At 45.9% G+C, this 12,359-nt stretch overlaps 1 protein-coding gene across 1 annotated transcript in view; it reads right to left on the bottom strand.

Annotated features, from left to right (window-relative positions):
• Nucleotides 1-11,640, bottom strand: part of SLC6A8 (solute carrier family 6 member 8) — a 60,527-nt gene extending 48,887 nt beyond the window's left edge. Inside the window, exon 1 of the mRNA XM_040405871.1 lies at nt 10,608-11,640. Within this exon, the coding sequence (XP_040261805.1) occupies nt 10,608-10,884 (277 nt within the window). The 5' untranslated portion in view covers nt 10,885-11,640. The remainder of the gene's footprint in view (nt 1-10,607) is intronic.
• Nucleotides 11,641-12,359: the final 719 nt, after the last annotated feature.

The raw sequence follows: 12,359 nt of genomic DNA, 5'->3' as shown, positions 1-12,359 counted from the left end.
GGAATACCAAGACTAAGATCGTGTATGAGGAATTGACCAAGACCATACATGAAAAGCATACACACACCCAACCCCGCCTGGAAAGGAGAAAGGGAGTGGTGCTATCGTTTGACAAACCCCGTGGCTACGGGTTTATTCAAGACTATCTGACTGGCAGAGACCTCTATGTGAATCGAAGGTCTGTCAAGAGAGACTACCTCCCTTCGTACCAGCACAGCCTCCGCGAGGGAGAGGAAGTGGAGTACACCCCTGCCGAGGGCCTGCGAGGCCCTTATGCGACTGCTGTGACCCGTCCCAAGCGAGCACCTGAGGACTGGGAGGCAGAAGAAAGAGAAGACTACTCTGGCTGCGAGCGAGAACCGGAACGCTCTCCAGAGCCGGCCCATCACGCCTTTCAGGAGCGGAGCTCCTTCATTGGGCCAAACGTCTTCTGGCAGCCAACCGTGTTGGAAAAATGGGTGAGCCCCTTCCCTTCCCCCGAGCTGCCTCGTCGGGAGAAGACGATATCTGAGCTGGAGCAGTTAAAAGGACTTAGTGCTACCTTTGAGAACATCCGGATGGGACGGAGACCAGATGCAAGTCCAGAACCTGAAGAGGCCGAGTCTGCGTCATCGGTGACTGTACCTGCGCCGGCGGCGCCAGCAGAGAACAGCGACTCCGACACAGAGAGCATCGGTGAGCAGATCGTCCGGCTGGAGGAGAAGTTGCGGGAGTTGCGTAAGACCTACACCGCCAGGATCCAGACACCGCCGAGGAAGGATGAGGTAAGGGTGCCTGTCACCACCCGCCGACCGCCTTCTGTTGCCACCGCTCCGTCAGTGCCCCAGACCGGACCCGCGATTGCCGTAAATTACTGCACCCCGAGCACCGGACCGCTTGCTGCGGCGGTGCCAAGCACGTCACACCCTGCAGTGATCATGCCAGGGCCGGCACGGTCCATCAGAGGGTTCACCCCTAGGCCTATGGGGCCAATACCTATTAGGGGCCCCTTTACTCTACAGCTGCCCCCTGACACTGTTATGTGGGCCCATCCTCCTGTAGAGGACTACTACAGACGGTACTTGCCAGCGGAGCCAAGTGGATATGATAGGCCACTGTAATCAGCCTGCTAGGCCTTTGATTTATTTCTTCATAGGAAGTTGATGTTAACCCTTCCAGGACAGGAGTCCTATGTTGCTGGTCCTTTGTTGCGGCTGCCAGTTTGTCCACGGCTCAGTGGTAGGTGTTGACCACTGAAATCACAAAGTCAGCAAGGCCAGGCTTGTTTCCAGGACCTCCTGCCTGCTTTTGCTACCCACACCAAGTTGTGCCTGTTCCTTTGTTGCACCTTTTACCCTTCACCCCCTTTTCAGGTTGATCAGGGGTTTTACAGCACTTTTCCTGCTGTCATTTTATTGTGCAACCTGTTACTAAGGAACCGTGCCCGGAGACAGACTCAAAAGAACCTGAGCCTCTGAGATTCTTATTCTTTTAAAAGTATTGTGCCCAGAGATGGACTCCACCGCATGAGAGCCTCTGTGATTTAATAAGAAATAACCTGGGTACGGACTCATGTTTGTTATTTGAGCCTCCAAGAACTTTTATACTGTTTTCTACTGTTTTATCATGGACTTATTCATTGTCATGGACTATCCTGGTTATAATGTTACGCTGTGCCAGGTCAGCGCCCCCGTTCCATTCATTATCCTGAGAGAAGAGAACGACGCCCCTTGTCACCACACTTCACTTTTGCCAATTGGACCTGATGTAAATGTAAATGCAGATTAATTACATGTATGTATGCCTGCATGTCTCTATTTTCTATTTCAGGTAGAGATTCCAGTTGGAAGACCCATGATGGAGTACGAGGTCGTACTCAGCTTAAAGCAGTGGGGTATGTAGTATACGGGAGTTGTAATACCCGTTACTACCAAAGGTCACTTGGTGTGCTGTCGTCCCTCCTAATTAGGAGAAGTTGCTATATGTCAGTTTTATAAAATGTAATGTAATGTGTGTATTTTCCTGTCACTGAAACTTGCACTTACAGGCTTGCTAGGGGTGTCATTCCTACTTCTAGTCCATAGAGGGAGCTAGGGAGCCCTAGTTTATATAAGGCCAGACAGGGAAGTGTAAGGGGAGACGGAGTCTAGTTTCAGTAAGCTACAGTTGGAGATTAGACAATGTCTGAGACAAGTCCAGGCCTGAAGCCTGCTGTTCAGGAGAAGATTCCCTCCTGAATACCCATACGCAGAAGCAGGAACATCTTAGCCTAAGGGCCTGAGGAACCATTCAGAAGCAAGGAGAGACTGAGGCAAAGATCAGAGGAGCCAGAGGTACTGAGAGAAACAGAGGAGGTACTTATTTAAGCCATAATCAAGGAGATCAAGCCAGACTTAGGTTAATGGGCCTTGGTGAAGAATTGCTACATTCCAGGATCAGACAGAGTTAGAGTGCAAGCTCCTTTGCTGCAAATCCTGCGTTCAACACTCTGTAATTACCCTGCTGTACTGAATTGCCTGCATCGACCGAATTGCAAAATCGACTGTATGCTGAGGAACTGCGTTTCCAATATTGTCTCTGCCTGCAAACTACTAAAGTTGAAGTTCTGTTTTAACACCACGTTTCCTCAAATTATTTCTGCTTTCCGCAAACGGCGTGCCACCGTTTACTTGGCACTGGCGTCACGAACTATTTCTACCTATACCTGCCCTTGCAGAGAGTCAGCTGTACCAGGTTAGTGTATATTGCACTACATCACCCAGAAACACCTACTACACACAACTTGAGTACGCTGCACATTTATGAACCAATAACCCATCTAGTGACATTGGAAAGATTTCTAAGGCTGGATGGAGAGCAGGGCTGGAGATCTGCGGGGTTTACCGTCATATAATAACTGCTGTGAATCAACCAGATATTACTGCTGTGCGGCTTCATGGAGACAAGTCACATAACGTTAATGGGGGCTATAAACACTCAACACATCAAGGTGGTCTGGTCACAGAAAAACGTGAGAGGGAGACGAATGAGAACTAAAGGGTGTGAAATACCTAAACAGGAAAGAAGAGGCCTGAAGAAGAGCCCAGGCCTGGATTCTCCAGTAGATGGCGGGTTTATAGTACTTGCCTGAGAAGCTCAGCACAGCCATGTCCCCCCTCCGAATATATACTACTATACTATGGTAATTATAAGGGTGGTAGTGCTCATTGCAAAACAGAGATTTCTTTTTGACAAATATTCACTAGATTACTAGGAATCTAGTGCAGAAAATTTGCCCGGACACTGACTAAGAGAAGAGGAGTATGTGGAAGATCTCTGCTGCCGCCCGCCAGATATAGAGTTCAATGTAAATAAATGAAAATCAGACATCAGACAGGACATGATATACTCTTTCTAAGAAAGCTAGAACCAGCCCTGTACCTCGCATGGGCCCAGAGATCTCCCCCATTCATTGCTAGATTTGTTTGATGCTCACAGTTCAGGGGGCGTGCCCTTTCACCAGACATATGTCCTTTCCCAGGAGATGTGTCCTTACTACTGCAGCTTTCTCCCTATCACAGAACAGGGCATGTGTTATTTGTGCTTCAGCTTGTTCCATATCATAGCTCAGGGGTCTTATAATTTCTACTGCAGCTCTCTCCCTATCACAGCCCAGGAGATGTGTCCTTTCAGCTGCAGCTCTCTCCCGATCACAGCTCAGGAGATGTGTCCTTTCTGCTGCAGCTCTCTCCCTCTAACTGTCACAGCTTCTAATAGGTGGCAGTTCAAGGATGGAACTGAGCATGTGCGACCACCTAAGTGTGGTCGACAGAGAATAAGGAAAAGAACAAACAGCAGGTGGCGCTATACAGATACATTTTATTGAATTACTCAGTGACTATGCAAAATTTTTTATTACATCCAATTACAAAAGTATTTAGATCCAGGTGCTGGTTTGAAAAATGTCGATTTTTTATTTTTTTTGTGGGACAACTCCTTTAAGGCCACTCTTATTTTAAAAATCATCTGCTTAGCTAAGCATGTACAGTATGTATTCTGGATAGGGTCAGCTGAGGAAGCCGGTGGCAGACACCTCCGGCAGTAGTGTATCTCCCCTGTGAACAAAAGGATTGGACATGGAAATTTCAATATGCCCAATCCGTTCTTTCAGGAGAGAGTTGTAGTGTCCCACTTATGTGTGAATGGGCCACTTCAAAATGTTTATATGCCATCCTATGTCATTTTGCACTATTTAATGTATTTTCCTTTGTCACAGCTGTTAAATTCCCATTACAGGCTGGTGGATGCACTACACATAGCCAACACTAGGTGTCACCCTCACACCGTTTATATAGGTCAGCACACAGGAAGTTAGACAGGAGATTAGAAATGGGAGGTTAGGAGTGAGGAATTAGGAGGAGAGGAGCCAGACTTGGCTGTGTCCTCTGGGCCTTGCCCCAGAGAGTGAAGCTACTTCAGCCCATGTAGTCCAAGACTAGGACTTATGGATCAGTGACTGTAACACCCCTACTAGGAACCCTTCCAGGGACTAAGAGAATAATTGCTGTATTTTATGCAACCTCTTCAAAGAATGGAGCAGAGAGTTTGCCTGCCATAAGGGAGACCGCCCTTGGGTTGCAGGATTACTGGATTACTGAACTATAGAATATAGACAAAAGAAGATAACTGCTGTTTATCAGGCTTTAGTCACCTTTGCATTAGGTGGAGAGATTCTAAGCTACAGGCTGCCCACCATAACCAAGGACAGACAGGCCATCTGTCAGAATATTTACTTACAGAGGATCCAAACCATTATGGAAATGCTGAGTAACCAGAACAAGATCAGGAACCAAGTACAAGTAAGATCATCACTTCTACACAGTTGAGCTGGAACCTACAGACACCACCTCACTGAACCTGTTATTGGGATTTACAGCTTTACCATCTGTATTTATGACAAAGTGCTGCTAATTGATGATATTTATTGCAAGACTACAATTTACAAGTAAAGTTCCTGTTTGGTTCAACTACTTCCTCTCCTTCATTCCATCCCATCTCCTCATTGCACCTAACGGTGCTGACGTCACAAACAACACAGGGGCCCAGCGGCAAAAGCACCTTCAATACCCATTACCATCAAGGGCACCTCAACCACCATCTGGCTGGTGTTCCCTTTAACAGAGAGTGCGCCGGAGGATTTACTGCTGTCTTCCTCTCCACTGTAGGCCGGCCCAGGGGAGCTACAGAAGTGAGTACAACTACTACACCCATCCGGCACACCATTACACTCACATATTGCCCATGCGGTCTGGCACGTTGCAAGAATGAGGACACCTCCATACACATCAGATAGTCGCCTCGCCCTGTCAAAATTGGCAGGTTCAGCCAACTTGAATATAATGTGTAAAGCCACCATTACAGCATATAAAATATGCCTTAAAGCAGAGAGACTAGAAGAAATTAAATAATAGTAAGTAGAGGAGCAGCGGAATACAATGGGCCCCATAGCAAGAACCTGAATTGGGCCCCCATGTCCGGATGAGCCAGATCCGGCACTACCGTGATTTTCGTTGTTCTGCTCCTATGACAGAGCAGAACAGCGAACGTCACTACCACAGATGTGAACCAAACCTAATATACACCTCAGCTGCTGCAGAACATCATAAGTCTCATCATGACCAGTATAGGCCTGTTTCACACTACCGGCAGTAGTTCCAGAACGCTGTTTCGGCAGGGAACAGCCTCCTGGAGCTCTACAGGTACAATGGGGCTGGTGGGAACTCCGATAACCTCAAGCCGTGCCAGATCCAGAGAGTTACAGCAGACTGCTCTCTGCCGGAACTACTGCCGGCAGTGTAAAACAAGGGAAAATTAGTGGGCAATATATGGAGGAGTAAAAGAGGAGAAAACTACAACTCCCAGCATTAGGATGTTATGGGCAATCCCAGGACACCACTCACCCCTCCTACCCATGTAGTTTCACTACATTTTCCTCTCCATGGCTGAGCTCCAACTCCCTGACCTGGTCACATGACAATGACATCATCACAGGTCCTTCAGCTGTAAAACTATTGAATCTGTACTCTGTATGGCTGCCCTGATCACATGCTGATGACATCACCACAGGTCCTTCAGCTGTAAAACTATTGACTCTGTACTCTGTATGGCTGTCCTGATCACATGCTGATGACATCACCACAGGTCCTTCAGCTGTAAAACTACTGACTCTGTACTCTGTATGGATGCCCTGATCACATGCTGATGACATCATTGCAGGTCCTTCAGCTGTAAAACTACTGATTCTGTACTCTGCATGGCTGCCCTGATCACATGCTGATGACATCGTCACAGGTCCTTCAGCTGTAAAACTACTGACTCTGTACTCTGTATGGCTGCCCTGATCACATGCTGATGACATCATTGCAGGTCCTTCTGCACATCTAGCTAGGTTTTCACAGTTATTTATTGGTAATGAGAGAAGCGAGCTTTAGGTCCTAGATCCGAAGTCAATTCGCTCAAAACCTCGGTTTAATGCTGTGCGTTAAAATGTACAGCCTCCATTAAGGCGAAGTCAGTTATTCCCGGAGTCTCGCGAGACTTCGGTGAAGAACTTTGGCCTTTGATTTTTTAAACAAAAAAAAAAAATCTAAAACCTGGATCCGAACTCGGCTTCGATTACGAGGTACCAGTCGGAACCAAAGTGGAGTTCGGATCCACCTATTTCCAACTGTCCAATAGAGAATGACTGTAGCAGCAGGACGCATGCTCGACCAGCGGTCGGACCACCCACGATCACTTAGTCATTCCCTATCCTGTGGACAGAGGATGACTGCAGTCGCGGCACTATATGGTGCTTTTTTTCAATCCCCTGAGTAACACCTTATCTATGGAGTTTGCTTTCACTCAGTTCCTTTAAATTTCCCACCGACGTCACCGGTAGAACTCAGGACGTGGATCTGTCATCTCTTCTTATCTGAAGTCCTATCCAACTTGTAAGACCTGGCTGGTTAATGATTGTCAAAATACGTGAATACCGAGGTCTGCTTCATGGGTGCTGCACTGGAATGGTAGAGACTGAAAGTACAGCGTCCCCGTAGTGTCACCGATGTACTACAGTCTACAGCGGACTGAGAGTGATCTGTCCCTGGGTGGTAGGGTCATGAGGACCTCACCAATGATATAAGCCCCGCTCTTATACTATAAGGAAGGGGTGCACTGTCAGACTGAACCAATCCCCAGGATCAAAAATAAAACTTAAAGGGGTATATGACCAAGAGAAACATTTATGGCATATGGAACGTATATAGCATGCGTGGCGGTTATACTGCCAGGACTCCATCTAATAGGAGAAGACATGGAAAATACATGTGAGCAGCCACCAGATACAAATGGGCATGTAACCAGATGGTTGGGGTCCACAGAGACTGGTATCAAGGGCCACATGTGGACATGGGCTGCAGGCTGTGCAACCCTGCCATAAGGAATACTTACAACATTATCTATCATCTCTATCTATTATCTATCTATCTATCTCATATCTATCATCTATCTATCTATCTATATATTATACTTTTCTAATCTATTCTATCTATCTATCTATGTATGTCATATCTATCTATTATCTATCTATCTATCTATCTATCTCTCTATCTATCTGTGGAGCTATCAGTAGCAGAAGTCCCCTTTGCCCCCTGTAGATATATGCTGACCCTGGTTGGAGAAGGTTGTCCATTCTGTCGGTGAGTTATGTTTCTGCTCCGTTGTGTTCATCCATGGTTACACATTCACTATGGTTCTTCACCATTAACCTGCTGTCATCTTCTAGTAACCTATCTGAATCTATATCTCTGATATTAACCTGTCCACTAACTGTGTCCGCAACTCAGCTCCGTTAAAGTAGCGCTCCCACAAGCATTTTTATTCTCTGTAGTAAACTGTAGTGAAGGTAATCTTTTTAGGGTACTTTCACGCTTGCGGCAGAAGATTCCGGCAGGCAGTTCCGTCGCCGGAACTGCCTGCCCGATCCAGCAATCCTGACGCAAATGGATGGCATTTGTCAGACGGATCCGGAGGCGGATCCGTCTGACAAATGCATTGAAATACGGGATCCGTCTCTCCGGTGTCATCTGGAAAAACGGATCCGGTAATTTTTGGGCATTTTTAAAGGTCTGCAAGTGTTCAGGATTTTTGGCCGGAAAGAAAACTGTATTTTCTCCGTCCAAAAAACATAAGAGGGACTGAACTGATGCATCCTGAACGGATTGCTCGCCATTCAGACTGCATTAGGATAAAACAGATCAGTTTTTTCCGGTATAGAGCCCCTAGGACGGAACTCAATACCGGAAAAACTTTAATGCAAGTGTGAAAGAAAGTATCCTTTCAGGTTATAACCTCCCTTCTGATCCTCAGCCGTGTCATGTGACCAACACCTGACTCTCTAAATAACACAGCATCTCATGTCTGGACATGAAGCCAGTTTCTCTGTGTATTCCTATGGGAGCCTCAATGTCAGTCTCATAGGAACAAATAGAGAAGTAACTGACTTCCTGTCCAGTGTCAGTTGGAGATCAGAGTGCTGGTCACATGACACAGCTGAGGAGCAGAAGGGAGGTTATAACTCACAAATACAGTCACTGGTAAGAAGATTACCTTCACTACAGATTATATCATGTACCTATCTAAGGCTACTTTCACACTTGCGGCAGGACGGATCCGACATGCTGTTCACCATGTCGGATCCGTCCTGCGGCTATTTCGCCGTGCCGCCAGACCGCCGCTCCGTCCCCATTGACTATAATTAATTAATTTAATCTTTCTGGGGTCACAGGACCCTCATTCTCCTGATAGTACCCTGAAAGATTATCAGCATTAGGGTTATTCAGGTTAGAAAAAAGACGACTGAGGGGAGATCTAATTACTATGTATAAATATATCAGGGGTCAGTACAGAGATCTCTCCCATCATCTATTTATCCCCAGGACTGTGACGAGGGGACATCCTCTGCGTCTGGAGGAAAGAAGGTTTGTAGACAAACATAGAAGAGGATTCTTTACGGTAAGAGCAGTGAGACTATGGAGCTCTCTGCCTGAGGAGGTGGTGATGGTGAGTACAATAAAGGAATTCAAGAGGGGCCTGGATGTATTTCTGGAGTGTAATAATATTACAGCCTATAGCTACTAGAGAGGGGTTGGGGATCCAGGGAGTTATTCTGATTGCCCGATTGGAGTCGGGAAGGAATTTTTTCCCCCTTAAGTGGGGAAAATTGGCTTCTACCTCGCAGTTTTTTTTTTGCCTTCCTCCGGATCATCTTGCAGGATGACAGGCCGAACTGGATGGACAAATGTCTTTTTTCGGCCTTATGGACTATGTTACTACGTAATGACATTGCATTACAAGTGCATGCTCTAATTTAATACAGGCTCATTAAGGGGCCCTTGTGTATCCATCTCAGGAGCTGAGACTGATACTGCTGGACACGGAGATATAACACAAAGTCCTGAAATTCAGGAGCACAAAGTGGCGTCCAAGAAACCGAATACGACGGGTCTGTCTGGTGCGTGTGTTAACCCCCTAGGTACCAGAGCAGTGTGCGCACACGCCCCTCTCTGCTTTTTATAGTGGCCAGAGCTCCCCATTTAAGGAATGACAGAATGGAGACGGCAAGGGGTGATGTGAAGTAGACGGCTGACATTAGCTTAGAGCACTACTGATTATATACTATACATATATAATATACCATATCTATCTATCTCATATCTATTTATCCATCTAATCTATCTAACTCATATCTATCAGGTTATCTCCTATCTATCTATCTATCTATCTATCTATCTATCTATCTATCTATCTATCTATCATATCTATGTATCTATCTATCTATCTATCATATCTATGTATCTATCTATCATATCTATGTATCTATTGTTTCCATAGATATTCACCCTAATTTTTGTATGCAGATAATAAAGTTACACTACTGTTGCTTTCCCTAAGAAGCTGGTATTTCATAGCAGAGATCCCATATTTATATTGTACATTTCCCATAAGTCACTTATTTCTTCAGTAGCAGACCTGACGTAGGCCACTTGGTAGGTACTTAAAGTGACAGTAAGTCATACATCAATGCACCCACCCGGGCTCTGACCACTTATTCTAAGCACATATGAGGACAAGTACCCCCTAGAGACAGGGAATATTCCGTCAACCACACATCGTAAACCTAGGATACAAAGCACCTATGGTATCCCTGGCTTAGCAGAGTGTTCGCTTGTCCTTGACCATTGCTGGTCCTGTCCTATGCACCTGCTTCATCAGAAATCATACGGCCTGAGACAGTGCTTTGGCCAGGGTGGTCGTCTATGAATAGACTGAAGTTAAGGTTAGGTCATTGTGATATTACAAATAAATTGAATGAAGATATGGAAGCAGACCTTGACAAGAGTAAGGAAAAACTAGAAGGTCTGGAAGCATGGGCATGGGACAGCCTAGTTATTGAACTGCTGATGTACGATGTGGGAAGCAGACAGGGATGACAGAACATATACAGGCTGACAACTTTGGTAAGAACCAGGAGGACTAGCTAAATAAATATGGGACCCAAGGCCTGGAAGGGTATGTTCTACACAAGTGTCATGACTCTACACACCCACCTCCTCCATTCTTGTAGCATAGGTAGGGGAATCTCCACACGTTTCCAAGTCCAACGGCAAATCCCACACAGGACATTATGAAATCCATCTGCCGAGTCCAGGTTTCCCTCTCAGGAATGGCTTGCCTAGACTTTGAGGGAAAGATGATGCCCCCTTTGATGGAGCCATTAGGACAGAAGTCGGTATGCCCATTCCCGCTCGGTATGAGTTGTCCATTTCTTTCATCCACATTGACATTGTAGCTGCCATTCTCCAAGGACAATTTCCTCTTCTCCATCTTTCGAGAAAAAAAACAAAAACCCAAAGCTTACCCAACCAGTTCTTTGATCCTCAGGTATCTTCCCTACCACCCGCTCGTGGACCTAACAAGCCCCCTTAGAAATAAATAATACTGTAAAAGAAACAAAACGACAGTAGGAGAAGCAAAAAATAAAATAAAAATATAAAAGAAAGTCAATCAATTTGGCAATTGAAAGGGATCTGGGGGAAAAAAAAAATCCCCAAAAATGAGAAAGAAGAAAAGGGACTAGGGGTTGAGGGGGCAAAGTCAGAAACCGTCCACAAAGCACTTAAAGGTGAGCCGGAAGAATCTCATGGGTTACTGCGTTGGACGTCAAAGAAGGAGGAAATTTGGGGGGATCGGTGGGAAACCCAAGCCCTCAAGAAGTCGGCTAAAACTGCAGTGTAATTCAGCCCGATATCAGCTCTATCGACGGTGTCCTACAAGGTTTTCTAAATCCTACGCTCCTGAACCAGGAGGCTTAATAGCTCAGGGTGGATAGTTCCTCCCTTTAACCCTCCTCTCTCGTCTTGCCCTTCCTCTTCTTGCCTTGCACCTACTCCTTCTTCGTCTGATGCTGTGTTTCTCTGAAGCTCTGTCAAAGCCAATTCCTCTCTCGATGGCTAGGGCTCCTTGTTGTCCTCCACCCCTCCGCCTCTTTACTCCAGCTCTTCCCCTCCTTTCTCAATCCCTTCTGTTGATTCCATTCAGAGTAAACCCCTTCTGCTGCTGCTGCTGGACGGCACTGTCATAGAGCTGAGAGCAGAAGACCTCACGTGGTTTCTATTTCGGGAAGTTCATGCAAGGAGTGGGATGCAGAAAGGGGAGGGAGAGATGTAGATGCATCAAGGCATCTCTAAACCAGTAGGAACCCTCTACGGAGTCAGCTCCATCGAAGCCCTCCTGGAGGACCTAGGTTGACCATGCCCTGTCCTCTGATAGGTCGTCTTACTGTGTGCAGTCACTGTACATATCTGTGGGACTGCTGTCCTTTCTCAGGAAAGTCTTATCGCTATCAGTCTAGATACCGGGTCTAGCAATTATTGACTTTTTCATAAGTCCATTATACTCAATGCTCGTAAAGAATGTGTCCTCAGAAAATGACCTATTGTTTAAATCGCATTTTTACGTTAAACACATTTTTAAAGAATCTTTTATATTATTTTTAATTTTCCATTTCAATATTTATATTTAAACAAAAAACATAATTTCCTGCAGTTTTCGCACTGGCCACTAAGCCTAAAAATAGATTCCTTTACTGCAGTTATCTGCTTATTATTACAGGCAGGAATGCAAGGACAGATATCACCCCTGTGTATAGATAACATATGACCCTCCATTCAGAATAGCTGATTGGCAAAGCTTATCTACTTCTTGCTTCTATAATGACCTCTGCACAGGTCACAGACCATGCCTAGAAAACTCTCCCATAGAAGGTCCCCATTGTGTCTATCGCCCATGGGGGCTTCTGT

The sequence above is a fragment of the Bufo bufo genome, chromosome 8, assembly GCF_905171765.1.
Source record: "Bufo bufo chromosome 8, aBufBuf1.1, whole genome shotgun sequence".
Lineage (NCBI taxonomy): Eukaryota > Metazoa > Chordata > Amphibia > Anura > Bufonidae > Bufo > Bufo bufo.
Note: the sequence above shows the minus strand (reverse complement) of the source record. Positions and strands in the feature narration are given on the sequence as shown.